We start from the raw sequence: 25,034 nt of genomic DNA on the forward strand, positions 1-25,034 counted from the left end.
TTCGGCAGAAACCTTAACCCCATATGCTTGGGGTGGCATAGCTCAGGGGTAGAGAAACCGTTATTAGAGCACGAAGGGTTCCCGAAGGGTTCCCAGTTCGAATCCGGGCTCCCCCTGAGTTAATGTCGAAGAGTCGTTGAGCAAGACTCTGAACCCCTAGTTGCTCCCGGTGAGTAGGTTGGTGCCTTGCATGGTTACCTCCGCCACCGGTGTATGAATTTGTGTGTGAATGGGTGAATGTAATGCCCAATGTAATGCACAATCTATGTAAAGCGCCTTGGATAAAAGCGCTATATAAATGCACCATTTACCATTTATGCTACTGCCCATATACTGTACGTTGAATTTACATATCTCCAGACATATCTCTGACCTCTGGCCACACAAGACATGAGGACCAGTTGTATGAATGGTTGAAAATGGTGCTTCTTTAGCATTTTGCTGCTGGCATGCAGCTCTGCAAGTGTGCATGTGAGCATGCAATAGAATGACAGAATGTTGGTGCAAAGGGATGACAGTGCATTTGTTTATGGAGGACTGTTTCCTGTATACTGATTACTGACACACACGCACACACGAACATATGTCTTCCAGGGTCATTTCTTCTTTCTTGTCACAGAGGCTTGCAGGATGTACGCGTGCAGAGTGACAGTAATGACTGAAGCATCTGCTACTTCTAGCATGTCCTCTGTTAACCTATGGCTGATACATGGCTGACAGCAGCACACTCTAAACACCCTGCAGACAGCCTATATACTAATGCATCTAACTAGTAACTGCAGTATAGTATACATCCCCTCCATGTTTTAACCATAGGTTTTAACATGTGTGGGGATGATGTCTAGCTCCAGCTAGGCTAGTTCAACTTCACACCCACAACCCTGGTGCCGAAGACCACCAGGGGAGGCCTTGTCTTCTTGGAGGCAAAGTTAATTCTGACAGCAACTTTCGATTTAGTTTCAGCCATAGCCTTTGGGATAAAATTACATTTCTTTTTAGTCATGTTTTAGTCACCTGAAATGTTTTAGAGTCTAGTTTTAGTGGACTAACTATCATAAGATTTTAGTCGAGTAAATCTACAGCTGATTTAGTTGACTAAAATGTGTTTTGGCTGGCCGTGTGTGCTAATTTATACGGTACTTGGCTGCATGCGGAAAATACATTTAAAAGTAGTCACAGCATATCCATCTCAAGTAAGATCCAGTGGAACGTGCATGATCCACACGCACGCCACGCCGCACTATGCCGCTGTTGACAAAAGACTGCATGCAAATCCATCAAATCGTTCCAGAGATACAAGCTAAATAGTTAGCATTGTTTATACTGTGGATGCTAGGCAGGATCAGGAAACAGAGACATTTGCATTTTCCTGCGAAATGGGAGCCAATGGAGATTGTTTTTTTTTATTTTTTATACCGACTATTTACTGTTCCGGTACAAACCGGATGTGGTTCTTTTAGAGCTTCTTAAATTAAATTAAAACTAAATCTGTCATGTCTTGTCAATAGTAGTGGGGGCTTTATAAAATAATCCTGTCATATCTCGTCAATGGTAGTGAATGAGTTAACTGGATCCTTTCTAACTCAAAGGAGCAGTTCTGCGACAACGACAATTTCATTATCATTATCATTATTACATTATTACATTTTAAACACGTTGCACACAAAAAGAAAAAACGTTTTTTGCAACAGCAAAATCTTGTATAAAAGCCCTTTTAATCTCAGCTTTTTAGGCCCGCTCTTGAGTGGCAATGTTCTGCTAATACGATCAATACTTTCCCACAATTCTTCTGTTTTTCGTCTCAAAGAAGAAATTAGTTTTGGCCTCCGTAAGCTGCTTATTTCTAAGGCCTTTAAATATAAGACAGAGTCAGTGTAATTAAAGCTCTTCCCGTTGTTTAACATTAATTCACAACCTCTTCTCCTTGGAGCCCTCCTTCTTACATCTGACTCAAGCTGAGACCCCCATACACGTGCACACTTGGCACAGGCATGCACACACGCAACATGCATGCAGGCACAAATGTGGCGTTGATCAGCCCAGCCGTTTGGGAGATTGGCTCCGGATGCACAGGCAGACACACAGACCAACCCTCTTATAGACGTGTCTTTCTTGTCATCTACAGAGCCATTCCGTCAGTGCAGTGTGTAGCTGTGGACCCTGCGCTGTGCATGTCGCACACACACACAAGCACACGTCGTCTTACAGCTACAGTCTTCTCTCAGCTACACACTCCTATGGTGTTAAATTTTCCGAATGTCTGTCTGAGTGAGTGTCTGTCTGTCTGTCTGTCTGTCTGTCTGTCTGTCTGTCTGAGTGTCTGTCACAGCGTTTCTCCTCAGTGGCTGGAGCAATTGATCTGAAATCGCATCACCATTAGCATATGAACACACCTGACATAACTGTGAAGCCCGTTTGTCACTTTCACAAATCATATGCTGTATATTAGCATTTTTATGGTGTATCTATATCTATTCTGCATCTAGCTTGAGGCATGTCTATTCTGCATCTAGCATGAGGCAACATGTTTAACCAGCTGTGTGTGTGTGTGTGTGTGTGTGTGTGTGTGTGTGTGTGTGTGTGTGTGTGTGTGTGTGTGTGTGTGTGTGTGTGTGTGTGTGTGTGTGTGTGTGTGTGCAGGCGGGTGGCAGGCTGGGGGTCGGTTGTCTGGCCCTGTTACAGATTTTGTCCAAAAATCATGCAGATCGGTACACAGTATCTCTGTATCTCTGTAGCCATTAAACGAAACGGGTATTTCTTACATTGATGCTCCTACATATTATCATGCAAGCACCAGTTAAAGTTACTTTCCATCCCTCATATACTGTGTGCACAGTGCACAGTGCACATCCCATAACCCACACACTGCACATCATTTCGGAGCTCATATCTTTGAACGGGTAAGGGCTAGTGGTGTTAAATGACAACAACACATTGTCTCTGTTCCACTTGTCCTCTGCAGTATACTTCTGAGTCTGTCTGTCTGTCTGTCTGTCTGTCTGTCTGTCTGTCTGTCTGTCTGTCTGTCTGTCAGCAGCTGATGCCTATCAGTTTGTCATCATACTTTCATCCTGGACTCTGCGTTAAGAGAATGCTCTCTGCTGTGATGACAACACAGACATTAAATAAACATTCTATTCAGATGTCAGTGCAGATCAACCTGTTATGATACCAATGTTTATGTTACTATAGGACACACTGGGGACAACAGGTTGGTATCATCCCACTAAAATGTGGTATGACAATTTGTCATCTATGTGTCATACTCGTAACTCGGTTATGATAGTGGTTTTGAAGGATTGGAGGGTGGCAGCATTCCACAGGGATGGGGCAGCAACAGAAAATCGTTCATTGTCGTTGTCTTTGTCTTTGATGCAGCTTTATTGTCACTTTTGAACCGTCAAAAGTCAATGTGTTCGTTCAGTTACCCTGTCCAGTTTAAGACAGGTAATTATTAATTATTAATGACATGATTAATGAATGATTGTCCCTCTGTTCCTGTCCAGGTGTTGTGAGTGCAGTGCGTCTCTGTCCCACTGGTACTATGAGAAGGATGGACGTCTCTTCTGTAAGAAGGACTACTGGGCCAAGTTTGGAGAGCTGTGCCATGGCTGCAACGACCCCATCTCTACCGGCCTCATCATGGTAAGGGCCAAACCAGACCCTTAACTCTGTCTCTTTGATAAGCATTTTTCATATACTGTAGTAGCACTTACATTCCAATCTATTATCTAGTCAAGAATGGAAGCAAGTGTTACAAATCCACAAAACCTACACTCTAATAGACACCTTATCAGACAATATCAACCAATATGTTACTCATATTGGTTAAACTATAATTTTAAGAATTGAAGGACTTACTTACTCCACTGGGCCCATCGCTCCCAGTGGAGCAAAGGCCATCTACGACTCTTCTTCATCAGGGGGGAGGTTCCACAGGAATTACAATGAAACAAACCTTGAACAACAAGTTCCTACGAATGGCTGCTAGTTTAGCTGTTTTCCCTTCTGCTGGTACCAAAAATAAATATTCTCCATTCAAGTGAATGGGTTTTTGCAGAACTTTACACTTGGATTTTGTCATAAATACTATATGGTTCCAGTCGCTAGTTTAAAATCTTGTTTCAATCACCATGATTGCTTTGTTAAAATATTTTCCCATTTATTTTATTTTCTTCTTTATTTCGGCAAGCCTAACACATTGTGCCGCCCTTGCTGCGGTTGCACCCACTTTCCTCAAAGTGTGGCCTCTCCGTCCCCACTTACGTCTCAGCATCTGCTTCTCTACTGGTTCATGTCTTCCTCTCAGCCATAGTAACTCATTCTTGATTTTGTTTTGTCCACCTGATCCTAAAGATGCGTTTCAGACAGACTGTTTATAAAAGTCTGCATCTTCTGCAATGTTATTTTTGTCATTCTCCACGTCTCTGAACCGTAGAGAGGGACATATTTCACATTTGAATTAGCTTGTACAACTGCATGACATTACTGTATATTTTATAGACTTTTTTTTGGCGGGAGGAGGAGGAGGCGGCATCCAACCTCTAGTTTTGCTCCTCCGTGTTTGTTCCACGTTGGACGCCCTAGCTGTGGATACAGATGTACTGTAGGTCTGGGGCAGTGTTAGTACGTAGTGCTGTGGAAATGTGTCCAGAGCTGTAACGGAACACGATCGGCCTTTTGCGGTTTTTGGTCAGATTGCCTTACACAGAGTTGTTGTTGTCGTCGCCAGTGAAAGCTGCTACCTGTGTTGTGCTAGAGGAAAGTAGAGAGGGACCGGACAGGTGCTGAAAGGACATGACCACGGGTCACTGGAGGACAGATAGACAGGGAGACGTGGCTTCTAGAAGTAAGTGGTACTGCATTATAGAAGGGACTGGATGGATCCCAGTGCCAAGTGTCAGTTTGTTTGATGGATGCAGATCTATAAAAAAAACTGTTCTTTTTGCATTTTGATATATCGTGCTGTGAAATATATTGCTCTCTCTGATTATTGTGATGATGAGGATGATTTTATAAAAAGAATTGTCTTGGCAGCCTGCTGTAACTTATGAGTCCTTTTGAATGGTAGATGGGACCTCGAGAGCATGAATATATGAATGATAAATACTGTAGATCATTTCATGATCCTGTGATTATGAAATGTATCAAAAAATAGCCAGTCTACAAGCTGCAGGCTATTTTTGTGGTGAAACGATTTGATGGCAAGTAGGGATGGGACGATATGAAAATGTCATATCACGATTATTGTGACAAAAGAAATCGCGATTTACGATATTATCACGATAATCAAAATCCATTATCCTGGGTGGAACAAAAAATAGCAGATCTACAAGCTCACAACGCGTCACAACGCGTTGTGAGCTATTTTTTGGCAAAGACTTTCGATAGAGAGTGAATAAAAGACTATATGTATATTATAAGTACCTTTTACCAATTATAGAGGGTTTATAAGTGGTACCGGATATGCAGCTCAGCAACTAAAAGGTGAATTGATCCCAGTGCATGACGGAGGACGATATCACGATAAATAAAATCTCCACGATACGATTATTGAGAGGGTTTTTTATCCCGATATACGATAATATCACTTGTCGTCCCACCCCTAGTGCAAAGTGAAAAGCAAGTGTACCAAATCCGGTCAACAGGGTGGTTCATTCACAGTGGTGGTACTGTATGGATGGAAACCCCCCGTCTGGTTGTGGTGAAGTCAGGGGCTTTTAGTCATTGTTCTTACCCAGAATACCCGCACACAGCAGCAGGCAGAGGGTTTTCTAAGACTTCCTCTTAAATGTCAGGGCATGTGTGGGCCTTGTGATGCTGTGTAATACAGTATGTGTCAGAGATCGTACATGCCTAGACTAATACAGGGGCGGGCAGCCTTTCTGGATCACTTAGCGATTAGAAAACCACCATGGCTTTTACGTCTTATTATAGGCTGCTAATTAGAAGAACACAAACACGGAATAAATCAATAATTATCCCCGCCAGGATCACACTACCAGTAGGCCAAGGAAGAAAGCTCTGCCCCAAGTTCTTTTCTAATTGGATTGTTATAGCGCCATGGCCAACACATTTTGTCCAAACCTCACACACATGATCTCTGTAGTCATATCTGTCTGTCATATTTTTCCCATTGGCTACGATTGGCTTCCAAAATTTTGCACAAAAAACTATTTATGTGAAACGCACGCACGCACGCACGCACGCACGCACGCACGCACGCACGCACGCACGCACGCACACACACACACACACACACACACACACACACACACACACATACGGGGCGGCATAGCTAAGGGGTTAGAGAAACCGTCATTAGAGCACAAAGGGTTCCCAGTTCAAATCCAAGGAGTCCTTGAGCAAGACTCTGAACCAAGCTCCCGATGAGCCTTGTATGGTTTCCTCCGCCATCGGTGTATGAATGTGTGTGTGAATGGGTGAATGTAATGCACAATCTATGTAAAGCACCTTGGATAAAAGCTCTATATAAATGCACCATTTACCGTTTACCATTTTATCATTTACACACGCACGCACGCACGCACGCACGCACGCACACACACACACACACACACACACACACACACACACACACACTATTTCTCCTTGATAACTGACTCTACCTCCATCCACCTCTCCCTCTGCAGGCCACTCAGAGTAATGAAACATCCCTCTGTACCATGGTCGTCTAGACGCTAGAGTGGATTAACACTCTCTCTCTCTCTCTCTCTCTCTCTCTCTCTCTCTCTCTCTCTCTCTCTCTCTCTCTCAATCTCTCTCTCTCCGTTCTACACTTTAACTTTATTGCCCAGTGTTCTCCTTACAGTGCAGAGACACTGACATACTGTCTGAGCAGCTGCTGCTCCTGTCAGCCAATTACACTGTTCTGTGAAGAGGGTCAGAGGTCAGACTGTTACCATGACAGACAGACAGACAGACAGACAGACAGACAGACAGACAGACAGACAGACAGACAGACAGACAGACAGACTGACTGACTGAGGTCATCTTCGTGTGTGTGTGTGTGTGTGTGTGTGTGTGTGTGTGTGTGTGTGTGTGTGTGTGTGTGTGTGTGTGTGTGTGTGTGTGTGTGTGTGTGTGTGTGTGTGTGTGTGGGTGTGTCGTGGGTGTGTGGGTGTGTGTGTGTGTGTGTGTGTGTGTGTGTGTGTCCACGGTGCCCGCTGTACCCAGGAAGGACATGGTGGTAGGGTGTAATCCCATCCCGTACGGTCACCTTATTAGATCCTGTCCCATCAAACAGGACAGGACAGGACAGGACACTCTGATTGCGTAAGTGTCCCCAACACTCAGGTTTGTCCTGGAGGATGATGAGCCAAGTCCCTGTCTGTCTGTCTGTCTGTCTGTCTGTCTGTCTGTCTGTCTGTCTGTCTGTCACACTGAGACAGTGAGCTGTCTGTCCCCTCATGTCCTTCACCTGCTGTATCAATCCCTAGGCAGACAGGAAGACAGACAGACAGACAATACTGGACTTATATTGATTCCGTTCCAGGGATATAGTTAAGAAACACACAACATACAGAAAAATGTATAAATCGAGAAGTAATAAATACTACAATAAAATGTATTCATGAATATAAAAAGAAGAGGGATTAAGAAAAGAGTACCAGCAACCAGGTAACTGGTGTGAGTATTACTGTAGTGTAGAAATGAACAGTGTCAACAATCCACAGTGGAAAGTAAGAAATATAGAATTTATATCTACAGTATAAGGTTTATTACAGTACATGGCGTAATGGAAATACATGAATAAATAAATACAAACAATATGTGTACAGTGTTGTCATAAATATGGACATTAAATCAGTAAGAGTAAAAAAGCTATAAATCGTCTCTGTCGGATGGAACCCTCGTATCATACAGTATGTCCAAAACTGTTGGACAAAAGGATTCAAATTCAAAAATGGCAAAAGTAGCAGATCGACAAGCTCAAAGTGCTGTGTTTGCGAGCTTGCAGATCTGATACTTTTGATGCTACGACAAAAAACACAGGAAGTTAAAACATGAAGATAAGAGGTTACTTTCTGCCCGACGAAAACGAATATACAGTCAACCCATAAATATGGAATAAATATATTAATATACCGGAGGAAATAAAACAGCAGTTCAATCAAGAGCAGAAGCACCACTGCATCCACCCTTCCCTTACTTTATCCATCCATTAGGGCTGGGACGATAAGCGATATTATCGTTTATCGCGATAAAAAACACTCACGATAATCGTATTGTGGAGATTTAATTTATCGTGATATCATCCACCGTCATGCACCGGGATCAATTCACCTTTTATTTGCCGAGCTGCATATGCAGTACCACTTAAACCATATTGGTAAAAGGTACTTATAATATAGGTATTGATACAGTAATTTTTTCACTCTCTATCAAATGTCTTTGCCAAAAAATAGCCGATCTACAAGCTCACGTGTTGCGTTGCGACACGTTGTGAGTTTGTAGATTGGATTGGATTGTAGATTTTTTTGGCTAATGTTCCACCCCAGGATAATGGATTTTGATTATCGCAATAATATCGTAAATCGCGATTTATTTTGTTACAATAATTGTAATATGAAATGTTCATATCGTCCCATCCCTACCATCCATCCCTCATGCATCATCCATCCATCCATTCATCCATCCATCCATCCCTCATGCATCATCCATCCATCCATTCATCCATCCATCCATCCCTCATGCATCATCCCTCCCTCCCTCCCCTCATCTCTCCATCCCTCATGCTCCCTCCAGCCCTCCCTCTCTTCATCCCTCCATCCCTCTGCGCTGCTGACTGCTGACTGTCCAATAACTGTCCATCAGTTGGGTTCACAGCCAATACTCAGACTGCTGAGGGAGGCCAGACGTAATGGCTCTCTGCCTTTCAGGATCACTATACTATGTATGTTCAAACTATACATTTAAACCCCATGACCCCTGGATGTCAATTAAGAATTAGATAAAAAGGTGAGCGGTGCTATTTATGATTTAATTTCATTAAGCGTCCTGCAAAGCTTGGCCAATGTGACCCTGCATATGCGTACAACAAACTTTGAGCGCTTTGTGCCAAGATGTAGGCCAGATGTAGGCCATGCTTCAGAGCCTGGACTTGGTCGTACAACAAACTTTGAGCGCTTTGTGCCAAGATATAGGCCAGATGTAGGCCACGAGCTTAGCTCCTTCCAGGCGCACCGCTCAAAAAAAGAAAACAACAACAAATAAATATAAGGCCAAACGTCTTGCCTGGCTATCTGCACATACTGTATATACATAAACAAATAATAAATAGTAATTATACAGTACATTGAACATAACTGCTTATAAGCAAGAAAATCAATCAATCTCTTCTCCTGGACTTGAGTTGTTTAAGTCCCCATCGATGTAAACAATACTCTCTGTCTCTATGTCGTTTAGCATCACATAAAATTAACATAAATAACTGGGATCATATCTGCTCTTTCTGTTATCAGGTACCGTGCCCCGCCCACTACCGTTGCCCAAAGCAAAATGGTTTCAGTTTTCAGCAAGTGGCTAATTTGCATATTAGTCCATGATAGGTTGGTTGGCTTGGTGACATCATCACTCTGCCGGCTCAGATTGTAGGGAAGTACAGTACAAAGACGTTACCCCCACCTCCGAATGAATGCCAAAATTATTCTCTGGTGGAAAGTTGTGTACAGTCTGTATTAGTCATGCCTCCAATAAACTGTAGAAATTCACATCAAAGTTTGTCACGGGAGGGGGATCTTTAACACCAGGGTATTTTCTACTGTGGCAGCTTGCACCATCCAGTACTACAGCTTCCCTTTATTTAGACCGTCACACTGTTACCAGAATGCCCTGTTTAACAACAAGCACATATCCAAAGAAAGATCTGTGCTTTTTTACAGGCATCGGTCACAAATCATTGTCAAATAAGTCTATGCATGAAATCCATGAAAAAGTTTAATGTGCAATGCCAGTGGGGGTCCCTGCTTCAACTGTTTTATCTCTCAGCTAAGGGGTCCTTGGCCCGAAAAACTTTGAAGATGTTCATGAAAGGTTAATGGAAAGTCCCTGTTGTGCGCTTTAGTATAGTTGAGCAACTCCCACTGGTATGAGATAACATATTGTTTGGGCAGGAGTTTGTAAATGTCTCATCTGTTTCTCGTCTTTAGACGTCAATGTGGGTACTGTTTGTTTTGTCAGCTCCTGTCAGCTCCTGTACATTTCTGTCTCCCTTAACAGGGATTGTTTTGTTAGATACAAGTTGATGGTCTAGTCACTCACAGGCCACTCCTTGGCTACATAGAACAGAGGTGGATGGGGTAAACAACACCAAGAGGTGTGGGAATTAAGTCCTGTCACGTCTTCTGGTGTTACTCAGAAAATTATTCTTGGTACAGTAGTCTCTGTAGGGACCTTCCTGGAGAGATCAGGCTTGATAAAATCAGTGTCTTCTTGTAAAGTAAGGCAACAGATAAGGGACAACTTCGGATATTTACATACTTCTCAATGTCTAGACAACCTTATCAGTTGCTTTTCTTTATATAATGATGGAAATGACTGAAAATGGGAAGTTCTGAAAAGGTGATTGTGCAGGTAGAATGGAAATTATCTTGTACGGTATCTTGTATTTGTTTATACAGAGGGGGCGGGTGGATTTACGGTAGCTGCTCAAATACAGATCTACAAAATGCATACCGGTACAACATAGTTATTGTTTAACAGAATGCCAAATTATAACGTAGGTCCTGTTTTTCTTTGTTTTATTTGAATTTCCTGCGTTTTAAGATGATCTGTTGTCCTGTCTTTATTTTCTTAATGATTTTTTTGGCTTTTATGCCTTCATTGATAGGACAGTTGTTTGACAGGAAATGAGGAGAGAGATGGGGACTGGGGAGCGACATGCAGCAAAGGCCATCACGATCAGGTCTCGTGACACGCTGTCACTGTCAGGTTACACTGAGCCTAGGTTCCTGGACCACTGCTGCCCAGGCCTATTAAATCAATGTTTTATTATTATAGATTATATTATTTGTATTATCAATTATTAATTCATATAAACTGCTGTAAACTGTATACAAATGACACCATGAATATTTAAAGAAGTATATAATGGCCTGATGAAGACATCAGAAAAATCTTATTATGGCAACCAATCTTTCTTTCTTTCCTTCGTTCCTTCCTTCGGCTGAACTCTGTTTTAAGTGCTTTGTAAATGAAGTTAAGTGCACTCTAGTCTATATTGTTATTGTCGTCTTGCAACATGGCAAAACCCTGTTCAAAACTCTGCAACAAAATGGACTTGAAATGGAGAGTTAAAGGAACACTTGACCTATATTTTCTTTATATACGTAATTGGTCCTCACTAATGCTTACTATAAGATGGAATCATTTATGTCTACTCACTCTGTGTCTCAGAGGTTGGCTGTGGACAGTTCATAAATCTGCCTACCAATGACATCATTACTGGGGGTTTCAAACTAATGGAAACTACAGTCTTTTTCTTTCTGGAAAGTTAGAATGCTGAAATGGAAGCCACTGTTGTTGCATCAATAAGAAATACATACAGTATACAGAATGCAGCTGATTAAACTGAAAATGAAACTGAACATGTGAAATATTCTTTTATACAGAGACGTTAGGGTTTAGTTCCACAGAAGAACCGCCTTCATCATTCAGTTTCTTGTAAACCTGCAATCCTACATTGTCCAGCTGCTTCCTCATTGGATTGATATTTTGAGACCCGTTACTGCCTGGTTACTGGTTAGCGGTGTGTCCTTAAACAGTGTTGTGGTCAGTCAGCTGGTCAGTCATCTGTGGTCTGGTCAACCTGTGACCGGTTGATGGATGAGAACCAGCATGCAATGTTGTGGTGGGGCATATCTGACTATTAATAACCAGTCAGTCAGATGGTATGCAAACACAGTGACACATGTCAGACAAACACAGAGAGACTGATAGACACTGGAAGAATGAGAGAAGGAAGAAAGGTATCGTATAACAAATCTCCATATTTAATGCCTTATTTGATCATACTACACAGCATCACACGAAAGCATCAAATGTAGCAGATCTACAAGTTCGAAACCATGTTTTTGAGCTTGTAGATCTGCAACCTTTGCTAACCTAAAAAGTAACAGGTTTGGACATATGAGGTTTCCACCCGACAGAGACAATAGGAGATAAATCATAGCTAGGGGTGCAGCAGTTAATCGAAATAATCAATTTAATAGATTTTTGCACAACACCATTTTATACCAAAGTATAAAATAGGGCTTTTAGTGGTTAATCAGACTGATTGATTTAGTCAATTATAAAAAAAAATCTATTCGATTTTTGTTGCTTCATTGACAAAGAAGTACAGTACGGTAAATATATAAAACACACTTATTGATTAAAAGCAATAAAAAAGAAGTAATCAATGTTTTGCTTATAATGACATGCAAAATAGGGACACCAGGGTTAATATTGTTAATAACAGCTGAGCTGACGGTATTCAATTGTTGTTTATTGGCATTACATAGATTCACATAGATTCTGAACAAGTGTCATTTGTACAGTAGATAGAAAATATGGTATTTTGAACTTGTACTTACATACTACTACTTACTTACTACTACTTACTTACGACTACTTACTTACTACTTACTCCGTTACCAACATGAGAAAACAAACAGCCTTTACAGTATTATAGCCGTAAAATACAGCAAATACTGACTATCGTGTTAATCCCTTAAGAGCTTAAAGTTAATTAAATATAGATTTAGAGTAGCCAATTATCCCCCCCCCCTTCCCCCAGTGTAGTTGTTTTAGTCACCAGTTAACCCTCCCCACACATTTCTGTGTTGCCACTGCTATAGCAGTTGCCATTGCTAAAACCAGCTCAGTGGCCTTGTGGTCAGAGTGTCCACCCTGAGACTGGGAGGTCGGGGTTCGATCCACCGGCTGGGTCATACCAAAGACTCTAAAAATGGGACCCAATGCCAAATAGAGGTTATGCATCATATGCCACTCAGCGCCACTCAAGCCATCATATGCCACTCAAGTGCTCGTGGGGAAACTCCTACTGACTCCTCATGGCTCCTACTGACTCTGTTTTTTGCCACTCAGTAGGTGTTCCCACTTCCCAGATAACTTCTCTGTATGATGTCACACCCATTCCCTCTATTGGCACTCGGCTGGATTGGGGGCAAGTCCTGTGACATATTAGTGTCATTTCATGTCCAGGGTGTGTACTTGTACATCAAGCTGCCTCATGCTACAGAAACAGGAGATGGTCAACATGGCAAGGCTTACTTTCTTACCACTTGCCAATGAGGAGCCCCCACCGGGAGGATGTATCACACATGGGCCTTGTCATACAGAATATCAAGCACAAGTCAACTTTATTTAGACACTGGCATGTGCATCATTGAATTCATCAGAAATCTTCTGCTGCATTTTTATAGTAAAACATGTGACAAGACACCAGCTAATAGTAGTACTGTAGGGTCAGATTAAATTAATTTGATGTACATAACAGTTTGTTTTTTACTGAGGGGTCGTGTTGATATGTTTAGGCTCATTTTGCAGTTGCTATAATCTCTGAATATTGTATGATTCCAGTGTTGATTTCAGTATACGTATCGCTGGAATTCTCCTTCAAAATCAATTCTTTCTTTCTCTCTCTTTCTGTCTTTCTTTGAGTATTTCATGTGGTAGTCTACATGGGGGAGCTATTGAACATGAAGACAGAGGGTGTGTGAACTGTGAAGGAAGGGGGGATGGGAGGCAAAGTAACACAGAGAGAGAGAGAGAGAGAGAGAGAGAGAGAGAGAGAGAGAGAGAGGAGGAGGAGGAGGAGGAGGAGGAGTGTTTTTCTGTAAAGCATCGCAGAGATGCAACCGGCGGCGAGCGCGTGTTGCTTGGGTGGGCTGGGCCAAACAGGAAGCGATGAGGTCATAGTGAAACAGAGAGAGAGAGAGAGAGAGAGAGAGAGAGAGAGAGAGATGGGAGGAGACTAGAGGCTTTAGGGGAGGGGAGTGGGAGAGAGAGAGAGAAGAGCAGTGACATCGTTTTAGAGATGAGCTCAGCGCGCGTGGGCGTCTCTCTCTCTGTCTCTGTCTGTCTCTCTGCTTGTGTGTTGTTGTGACATTATTAGAATGAAGTAGAGGCAGGTCTCTGTCTCTGTCTCTCTGTCGCTGACATGGTGGGAGATGTGTTCTACTGGAGCTTCTGCTGTCTCAGGCTGTGGAAGAAGGACAAGAAGGTAAGAGATGATGTCAGTCTCCGTCAGTCAGCACTCTGCTGCCTGCCTGCCGCTGTAGGCTAGTGGGTCACGGGCACAGTGGGGGAACGGGGGGCGTGGGGGGGGGGCAGCTAACCGGCTAGCAGGCAGAGAGGAGGATGAGGGGGACCGTCTGTTAAGCCTCAGTTATACTGTACTTGTGTGCCGGTTGTTGTGGTGTGCCGTAAATAGTAGATCTACAAGCTCACAACGCGTCCCGTTGTGAGCTTTGTAGATCTGCTATTTATGGCATGCAACACCAATGTGCAACCTCAGAAAAGCACTATATAAAATGTGGATATTATCAAGTATACAGTAAATCAGGATTTACTGCGTATCAGCTGCACTGTGGTGCACACATACTGTACACACTATCTGTCTGTCTTTCTGTCTGTTTGTCTATCTATCTATCTCTCTCTCTCTCTCTCTCTCTCTCTCTCTCTCTCTCTTCATATCTCTTCTGTTTGACAGTGAACATGAGCTTTATGATGCTGAACAGTTGTGCTGTGCATCCTGACAAATTGGATTAAATGTGTTGCCCTGCAACCTACTTCTCTCTCTCTCTCTCTCTCTCTCTCTCTCTCTCTCTCTCTCTCTCTCTCTCTGACTTGCTCTAGTTTTCCTTTTTGCTGTTTCATATTTAATGTAATGAAAAAGTGATGATGGCACTTGTGTCACGTGTCATGTGGCGCCGGCCGCCGGGTCCCGGTGCCACAGGGTAAACCCAGTGGGTTTTTCCAAGCGCTCCTCCTGCACAGTGCTCTGTGTGTGTGTGTGTGTGTGTGTGTGTGTGTGTGTGTGTGTGTGTGTGTGTGTGTGTGTGTGTGTGTGTGTGTGTGTGTGTGCGTGCATGCGTGTGTGCACTGTGCACCACCAACATCCATCTCATCATATCCCGCTGCACCTCGGCCGGATGTGGAGGTCAGATCCATTAGCAAGTGGTTCCAAACATACAGTGATATTGTATTGCATGGTGTAGCAGAATGGAGGGGGTCTATTGAACCTATTCTCAATAGAACCCACTGTCTGCTGCTCTGTTCTCTCTATCCTTCACTCTCTGTCTGTACTCAACTGTACTTGCCCCCAGTTACAAAAACATCAGTAATAAACTGTTGTTTTTTGCAAAAAGTGCAGAGGTACAGTTATACAATAAATGCTAAAATGATGACTTAAGAGGCCTGAGGCCTTGTTGGTCCTCCTGTGTATTCAATTAATCAAGACTTGATTAATTTAATACAATCAAGACATACAATACTATACAAGAGATCATCAATACTTGGAGCAGTAAAAGTATATTTACTGAAAAACAATGTTTTGGTTTTGGTTTTGGTTTTAGTTTTTGGCAGGCTAGAAGACTTGTTTGCGTTGGTGTTCCATATTCCCCATTGATTAGGCCTGTTTTTCCCTAAATATCTATGTAATGTTACTTCGTGGTTGTGTTCCATTGCAGGTAAAACAGTATCAGACAGCGTGCTGCTGTTGTGCATGTCTCACTGGAAATAAGACTCTTTATCAGAGCCTTAATTAGTATCATTGTTCACATCTCTACCAGCAAGTAACATTACACAACTATTCATCTCAATATGGCAAAAGTGGAAAAGGGGGGATTTTCTTTAATGCTTTTAATGATAGAATCTTTACGCCAGTTTTGAAAGTGGTCAACCTTTCCACATCCTCCGCCTTGAATTGCACGTTCAATCATGTCCATGAAACCGAGAAAAAACTGCCAGCACACAATAAATGTCCTTTTCACATAGTTTTGAAAGGGACAATAAATGAAAAGGACAGTTTTATTTACCTCTCCGCGGACAGAGCAATGGACGGGTTTCAACCACCCAACGGGTCTTCCTCCGAGTCCGAGGAAGGAATGTAAAAAAAAGGACATTAATTATCGTGTGCTGGCTGTTTTTCTCAGTTTCATGACATTGTCGAGCCGCACTGAACCTTGAGGCCGTTGTTTAATCTGGAGTGATGTTGCGGCCGCTCTGCTCTTGCAGTGCTTTCTCTCCGTCAATCATGTCATGGCGGTGTGACGGTTCAAGTGGCGTGTACAATGTGTATGGATTTCAGCCCATCTGTTAGAGGTTTGAGTGCCTCAGCGCTCCGCTGCCCCCGAGGCAAAAAGAATGGCTGTGGAATTCCGTCCTGCACGTTTTTTTGGGGGGAATCTGACCCAGAAGTGTTCCTCTCTCTTTCTCTGAGAGGGGGACTATCAGTTACTTGATGCACGTGTACAACAACGCTTCGGGACTGTCTCTGCGTGAGATTCCTCGCTGCTGATGTTGTCATTAATTCCTCCAGCGTGGGGGCCCCCATATACACATACACAGCATTCTATGATAGAAATGTGAGCTCTGACTCATTGTTGGGCGACAGGGTCGAGTTCCACAACATCAAACACACGACTAAACGGTGCCATATCTTCCTGTAAATGTGGTTGGGTCCAGTGGTTCTCAGAGTGGGGTCTGGGGAGGGCCCCCACTGCAGGGGGTTGTTTGAGGGGGTTCCAGGGGGTCCCCCCTCACGCAGCTAAATGATTGATGGTGATGAACCAAATGGAGTCTTATAAAAGTCTGTTGATTTTACCCACTCTGAAGTCACTGGATTTTTAATAAAACCTCATAAAAAGGCTGCAAACCCTTGGAGCTGGAAAGAGGGGAGGCCCACTTTTTTGTGTTCCCCTAGGTCGGGGCGTAACACACTGAGTGCACTATTGGAGTCGATCAGATTCTCCATCCATGCCAGCAGTTAGCATCTCAAGGTTTTCATTGATTGATTATTAGTCAGAAATGTAAAAAAGCATGTGTAAAACAGCACGTGGTGCAGTAAGACATTAAAGGGATATTTATCCTTTCGATGGGAATGTACTGACTGTTACCCTCTGTAGAACCTCTGTGTAAAGTATGTGTGTACCCTCCCTTAGGGGAATACCCATACACATACACATTGAGAAACACTGAAGGCAGCATGCAGTGAGTCACCTGGCTCCTTGAGCATATACATGCTCAAACAAACAAACAAACACACACACACACACACACACACACACACACACGTATTGTGTACATTCACATATGGTTCTTGTTAACTATATCGTGACTGTCTATTCAACAAAATCTGGGATTTGCTGGTGGATGTAGGTGACTTGACTAATACAGTAATACAGACTAACACAATGGAAAGCTAGTAAAGCTACACATGCTTGAATCATAGAGATAATATTTCATCTGACTTGGTCATCATCACCCATCTAATCACACATTAGATGTTATATCCCTAACCTTTGTAAATGTATAATGATCTTGATTGATTGATTCATTTATTAACAGTTTGCAAAAGGTACAGAGGTACAGGTTTACAATAATGCTAAAAGGATTTACACAAAGAGCCCTGAGGTCTTGTTTCCATTGAGGTCCTGTGCATTCAATTCATCAAGACATACAGTATATAGACATACTGTACAATACTATACGAGAAATCATCAATACTAGGAGCAATAAAAGTATATTTACAGTAAAATAGTGGGGGCGGGGTAGTCTGACTAGTTTGTTTTGAGAGGACCGTAGTTTAGATTGTAGTGCCTTTGAGATGCTAGAGTACCATGAGGTGAGCCAGCTTCAGCATCCAGCTAGTGTCCTCAGTGCATTCCTACAGACTCCTTCCTTGGCTGACCTCCTTGATATCTGTTGTTGCCATTTTATCACCGGAAAGGTTGTTATCTAAAATACAACCCAGATATACAATCTCAGTTATTTCCTTGTGATAACATTGTCCCTTAGGCATCTCTGATTGTAACGTCTCCACAGGCTTTAAATGAGTTACTGCTTTTTGCTTGTGGGGGAGTCCATGCCTCTGTTTGTCATAACCCCCCTCCTCTAGTCATGTGGCACATTGTGAGCTTTTAGATCAGCTATTTTCACTAATTATGCCATACAAAGAAGCATAATAAATAGGGAAGAACATGTTGGTATTGATTATTAGCGCTGGGTGCAGCAGACTTGAGCAGCCATGAATTTAATGATTGACCTTAGAGAGCGGCTTTTCTCTTTCCATGTCAATCCTTCCAGACACATTTTGTATACACACGCACGCACGCACGCACGCACGCACGCACGCACGCACGCACGCACGCACGCACGCACGCACGCACCTCAAGTGAAATGCAACACATTCATGTGAACACATTTTCTGCTTTGATAGATCTTTGTGCCTGGGAGGGGTCTTTCCTTATTTAACAGAAAGATAACAACTTGATGAGTGTGGAAAAAAAAAACTTTTCATTTTTCACTTCAGCAAAAACCCAATTTCACTGCAGTGATTTGGACGTCGAACCGTGAAAATTACAAGTCATTATGAAGGTCTGAGACATCAAATAACCTAACTAATGGGAAAAGATAATAACCTGCCATTATTTATCAGGGGTTCCCTCCCTAATTCTAGCCTATTATCAACAAACTGTGCAAATGAAAAGGAGCCTGGTATGCTATTAGCACAACTGAATACACACAGCCTCTGTCAAATGAACCAACGTGGCTGTATAAGGAGGCTAATTTAATGGATGAACTCTGTCGGGACCTTTGTCCTTCAGTGACCTGACTCTATCAGGACACTGAATTTGTTGGAACAATTGTTTGTGTTGTTTTGTAACGTGGTCATCGCTAATTCTCCCCCCCCTGTGTGCCAACCCCCACTGTTGGCCTGAGGAGAGTGTAGAGACCACCACATGTGTCCTTCCACGCACACTGTTATCTCCACTAGATGCCCCTCACAGGACAGAGGTTCCTGTTATCTCCACCACTGGTTCTCAACCTTTTCAGGCCGTGACCCCCAAAATAATCATATTTTAACTATAGGGACCCCCCCCCCCCACCCTGACAAGCACTACTAAGAGTTGAGGCATTGCATTTTGTATAACACGGTTCTATAGTGAAAATAGCAGATCTACATGCTCACAACGCCTTGCAACGCGAGGCGTTGTGAGCATGTAGATCGGCTATTTTCACAATTTCTGCTTCTAATATTTGACAATTTGGCCATTTTTTAATTTGTCCTTTCAGAGGTATTAAAAAGTCCTTAAATTGTCACTTTAGAAATGTGCAGATACCAGGTGTATAGAGGGTATAGGCCTGCTGATACCCTCTATACACTTAAACCTTATGATGGGTTTGTTTCCTGTTGAGAGAGAAAACAATGTTGCATATTAAGTTAATCATCTGGGGACCCCCACAAAATAATTTGGGGACCCCCCTTAGGGTCCCGACCCACAGGTTGAGAACCACTGATCCACACCAGATGCCCCCTCACAGTGCAGAGGTTCACGTTATCTCCACCAGATGCCCCCTCTCTCACCCACGGCTGAACAAACTCCCAGACCAACCAGTAAAAGTTTAGTCTAGTGACCGCGACAACGACGCACGATCTGCTCCCGCGAGCAGCGCGGCCAATTGAGTTTGTCGAAGCGACGCAGACGAAGCAGAATTAGTGCAAAAAAGCTGATCTAAAAGCTCAGAATGTGCCGCATGACCGGAAAGCAGAGGCATGGATCGACCCCCCCCCCCCCCCCCCCCCCGGCCCCCCACATACACACACAAGCAAAAAGCAGTAACTCACATAAAGCCTGTGGAGATCATTGTTCATTTACAAAGGTTAGGGACACATCTAAAATGAGGGGTGATGATGAGAAATAGCCAGATGCACCTGCTACCAGGAAGCGAACCCCGCCTCTACGGCAACTCTACGCGGTTCTGGACTGTCCTATTTTACATGAATTTCACACTATTCTAACAGCATTACATGGGCATGCGAGTTTAATTTCAACCTATCAATTCTACTATAATGCACTGGTTCTCAAGGTCGGGTCCGGGGACCACAAGGGGTCCAAATGGAACCCTTACGGGGCTGTCATTCTGAGTGTACAAATGGACACTCTCTGAGTTACATTGTCAGTATATCACTTGAGAATTTTATTGTGTAGAAGAAAAAAAAAAGAAAAAAAAAACATATAATAGGAGACTGGCCTAAATCAGTGGTTCTCAAAGTGGATTCCATTCCATGGACTCTGTAGCTTCCTTTTGGGGGTTCTAAATTGACCCTTCTGTAACTCTAACAGTATACAAATGGAACCAAATGGACCCTAAACGGGTCCATTCGGTTCCATTCAGAGTTAAGGGAAGACCTTGAAATTTAAAAGTTTGAGAACCAGTGGCCTAAATGCATCCTTAATGCGTCATTATGGAATGAAAAAGGTTTAGAATCACTTCTATAATAATGCACTCTCAGTCGCAGGCTTACTTTAACGAGAAAGCACTATGGTGTCGCTGGTGTGAAGAGCAATATCTCTCTCTATAAGGTGTGAAAGTGTCCTGGCAGAAAGCCACAGGGAGCGGTGCATAATGATGGCATTCTCTCTTCCACAGATGGCCACAGAGAGTAGTTACAGGCAGGGGCGTCACGGGGAGTGGGACTGAGTTACTAGGGCCCAAGGTGGAGGGGCCTGGAATTATTGTATTATTTTATTTAGCTATTGAAGAATAGCAGATATACAAGCTCTACTGCGAGCTTGTAGATCTGCTATTTTTTAAAAGTCGTGAAAATGTGTGCAAATCTTTGAATATAATGTTTTAAGCATCATGTTGGGGGTCCTTCACATGAAAAGGTTTGAGCACCACTGACATAGAAACATATATATCTTTTAAAACCTTAGAAGGATTTGAAATATTCAAAGACTTGCACATATTTTCAAGATTTTTCAAAAATAGCAGATCTACAAGCTCGCAGCGTGGCACTCGGTGCCGCGCTGTGAGCTTGTATATCTGCTATTTTTCAATAGTTAAAGCACCCTGCAGGGCCCAGAACTTGGTGCGACACCCCTGGTTACATACATAGTTGGATTTATGTGGATCTCTGTGGGTGGGTTAGCAGATGACACACAACTAGTCCCATAGGTTTAATTGACTGTGGTCATGCAGTGTGTCAACCTGCGGTGTTGGAGGGAGCGTCACTAATGAAACCAGGGAGGAAAACCCCAGCTGGTATTTGAAATAATCGTCTGATTCGTCTCTGTCGGGTGGAAACCTCATATGGGTGCGTAGTGATGTTTCGATGTGCCGTTGTTTCAAGCGGCCAGTAGTCCGAATCGCCGGTGAACGCTAACCTGCCGACGCTGTTGAACGCTAACCTGCCAACGCAGGTGAATGCTAACCTGGTGAATAAATCTAAAGCTTAACCCTAACCCTAAACCTCACCCGTACCCTAACCCTAACCGGAGTACTGGGGATTCGAAACAGTGGACGAGATCGAGATTTTACCTCATATTATGTCCAAAACTGTTACTTTTCAGGATTCAAATTCACAAAACGGCAAAAGTGGCAGATCTACAAGCTTTACAAGTTTTGAGCTTGCAGATCTACTACTTTTGATGCTTGTGTGACGATGTAGTATGATCAAGTAGGACGGTAATTTACGAAAACAACACAAAAAGTTAGAATATGGAAATAAGAGGTTTCTGCCCGATACGCCCCGACAGCGCGCGCGTGTGTGTGTGTATGTGTGTGAGAGAGTGTGTGTGTGTGTGTGTGTGTGTGTGTGTGTGTGTGTGTGTGTGTGTGTGTGTGTGTGTGTGTGTGTGTGTGTGTGTGTGTGTGTGTGTGTGTGCATGTGGGAGGGGGTTGTTCTTTGTTATGAGTGTAATTTTTCACCATCCATGGTGATGACCACATCACCCCCTCTAGGGCCATACAGTCATCTAATCGTCCATGGGTCTCAAGGATAACTAACTAGGTGACTCTGGGTAACCCACGGCAACCTGGACCACACGCTGTTTCCAGATGCCTGCTGGGCCCATGTGACTCGACCCCCCATCACTCCTGACCCCTCCACCCGCCCAACATTACTTGCTACCCCTCAGGGGGAGACATGTGCTCATGATGTTAGAAGAACCAGGCATCCACACTAGAACTCAACTGACACAAACAGTATATGGTACAGCACAGGGCCAGTGTTGCCATGTCTGCTTATTATAAGCCACTTTGGGCTTGTTTCTCTGTAAAGTCGCTTGTTAAATATAGGTAGTTGAGGCTTGCATCTTTTGGGTCTCGTTTCTAAAGAGGAGTTGCTTATTTGGGCTTGCTTAATTCTGATTTTTGTACCAAGATTTATTTGAAAATAGCAGCTGCAGCTCTATTGTGAGGCGTTGTGAGCTTGTAGATCAGCTATTTTCAAATAGCCGATGTGTATGCGTAGCCACTTCTTTTGGCCTTGTCTTCATAGAACTGGTTGCTTATTTCTCTTGCAAAATATGGAAACACTATCTGCACAGTAACATGCCTGGTGTCTGTCTGAGCACACAGATACGAGAGACATGAAAGAAAACATACAAGTAGAAGGAACACACACTGTCAATTCATGAGTGTTCATTTAAAGATGAAGTGCCCTGCCTTGATGTAAATTAGTCCAATAGTGAGTCATACAGTATATCGCTCCGTAGCACAGTTGATTCTAAATTTGTTATCCAAAAATAGAGCCTCCTTGACTTGCTTTGTACGATGAATGAGTGCTCGTTATGTACTAAAAGAGCGACTCTGAGAGCTGTTGCTCTGTAAAGTGGAAGTTGATGAGACGCTATTTTAGGGATTATTTATCTCCAATCAACTGCGCAACAGAGCGATAGATCTAGATTCTAGCCAATTACATCATGACAAGTACACAACCCTATAACCTCTACCAAAGTGTCGCTTTAACTCTGAGAGTATACAAATGTTTGTATACTCTCCAAGAGTTCCAATTCGGATAAATTAGTAAGAGGGAGGACTTGGACCGACTCAAATGATAATTACACACACACTGATTAGGATACGGATAGGCAATTCTAACACGGACAACACCAGACACAAAGGCAGGCAGCCAGCCAGCCAGGCACACATACACACGCACACACGCACCCACACACACACACACACACACACACACACACACACACACACACACACACACACACACACACACACACACACACACACACACACACACACACACTGGACCCAGGCAAATTAGAATGATCTACCATATATTATAATTATATCCGGATTAGGGCTGTCACGATTATGACATTCTACATGATGATTAATTGTCACTCAAACGATTAGCGATTTAATTGTGTTTCTGTCGTTGACAATTATGTTTCTGTTAGGCTTGTAGGCTTTGAAGTTGCACATGGCAGATATGACACATAACCTAAATATACGAAGAAATGACTGACATATTTGACAACTTATACTTAGAAAAGAACATTGATAGTGGAAATAGCTGTTCTACAAGCTCACAACGCATCGCAACGCATTGTGAGCTTGTAGATCTGCTGTTTCCACTATTTTTGAAAATGTTTGAAAATATATGAACCTTTTCCAACATGGAAACCATTATGACGGTTATGACAAAATAATTGCAATCATGGCCAATAATTGTGATTAGACAATGATTTTTTTATGACCAAAGTTTTATTAATTTTCAATATTTCAGTGGGAAGAGACAGCCCCCTTTTCACAACATATTTGGGCAGTGATTAGACAATGATGTAATAATAATGTGACAGGCCTAATCAGTATATGGACCTCCAGCACAGACACAAAGGGTGGCCGTCACATGTGCAATTCTTCGTTGTTAGGCAAAGGTTTCTGTTGTCTGTGTGTCAGACATCGTTGCTTGTTGTCCGTCTGTCCAGCTGCCCACAGCCCACCCATTAGCCAATTTTAATATAGGATATTCAGGGAGTGGCCTACTGGCAGTGTGCGTGCAGATCAGCGGAAAGGCTTGTGAGATTATAGAGTTTAATGTGCAGGAGTTCATGTTTTCACTGTATTCTCTTTCTCTCTTTTGGAAGCATCTGGTCAGGTGGAAAGGTAGTGTTTTAAAAAATGTTTAATTTGCCATTCATCAACTGAATCATCTCGTATAGTTCATCTTTCTACTGCACTCTCTCTATCTCTATCTCTTTCGGTCTCTATCTTTATCTAAATCTGACTCAACACTTTGAAGTGGTAGTTTTTTCCGTGAGAGCAGCAGCTGCTGCCAATCAGATGTGGTCGTAGAGAAGCCAGGGTTTGTGTGTTTGTGTGTGTGTGTGTGTGTGTGTGTGTGTGTGTGTGTGTGTGTGTGTGTGTGTGTGTGTGCGTGTGCGTGTGCGTGTGTGTGTCAGCCACAGGGCGTGACGATATCACGCTATAGGGCTGTGTCTCCGTCCAGCTCTCCTCTCTACCTCTGGTTCTTATCTGTAAATGTTTTGTCCCTCACACAAACATATCCTCAAAGCAACCTTCAACCCAGAGCCTTGTATAGAGAGTTCTGTCAATGCGGGGTCAGAAACAGCGCCGGTCACGTGGTTCATCTACGCCGGAAATGTAACTTTTCCCCCATAGACTCCAATGCATTCTGTAAACTTCCGGTTCAGTGCTTTGTCACTATTCGCCATTAGATGTGTATGTAAAAGACCTGGCCCCATGAATTTAACGGAGATGACGCGACTCTCCAATAGAGGGCTCTGCTTCAACCTAACCACAGTAAATACAATATATAATATTTATATATATACACTGTAGGAGACATTGAAATTAAATATCGTCTCTGTCGGGTGGAAACCTCATACAGTACATTCAAAACTGTTATTTTGCAGTGATGCTGTAGTATGATCAAGTAGGGCGTTGATTTAAGAAAAAAACTAAAAAAGTTGGTTATGGAGATAACCAGCTTCACTATGCAGTGCTTGATGTTCAAT

At 42.9% G+C, this 25,034-nt stretch overlaps 1 protein-coding gene across 1 annotated transcript in view; it reads left to right on the forward strand.

Annotated features, from left to right (window-relative positions):
• Nucleotides 1-25,034, forward strand: part of limk1a (LIM domain kinase 1a) — a gene marked incomplete at both ends in the record, with an annotated part of 120,621 nt that overhangs the window by 70,157 nt on the left and 25,430 nt on the right. Inside the window, one exon of the mRNA XM_080731938.1 lies at nucleotides 3,507-3,645. Within this exon, the coding sequence (XP_080588064.1) occupies nucleotides 3,507-3,645 (139 nt within the window). The remainder of the gene's footprint in view (nucleotides 1-3,506; nucleotides 3,646-25,034) is intronic.

Source organism: Nannobrachium achirus (genome assembly GCF_963921795.1).
Source record: "Nannobrachium achirus genome assembly, chromosome: 8".
Lineage (NCBI taxonomy): Eukaryota > Metazoa > Chordata > Actinopteri > Myctophiformes > Myctophidae > Nannobrachium > Nannobrachium achirus.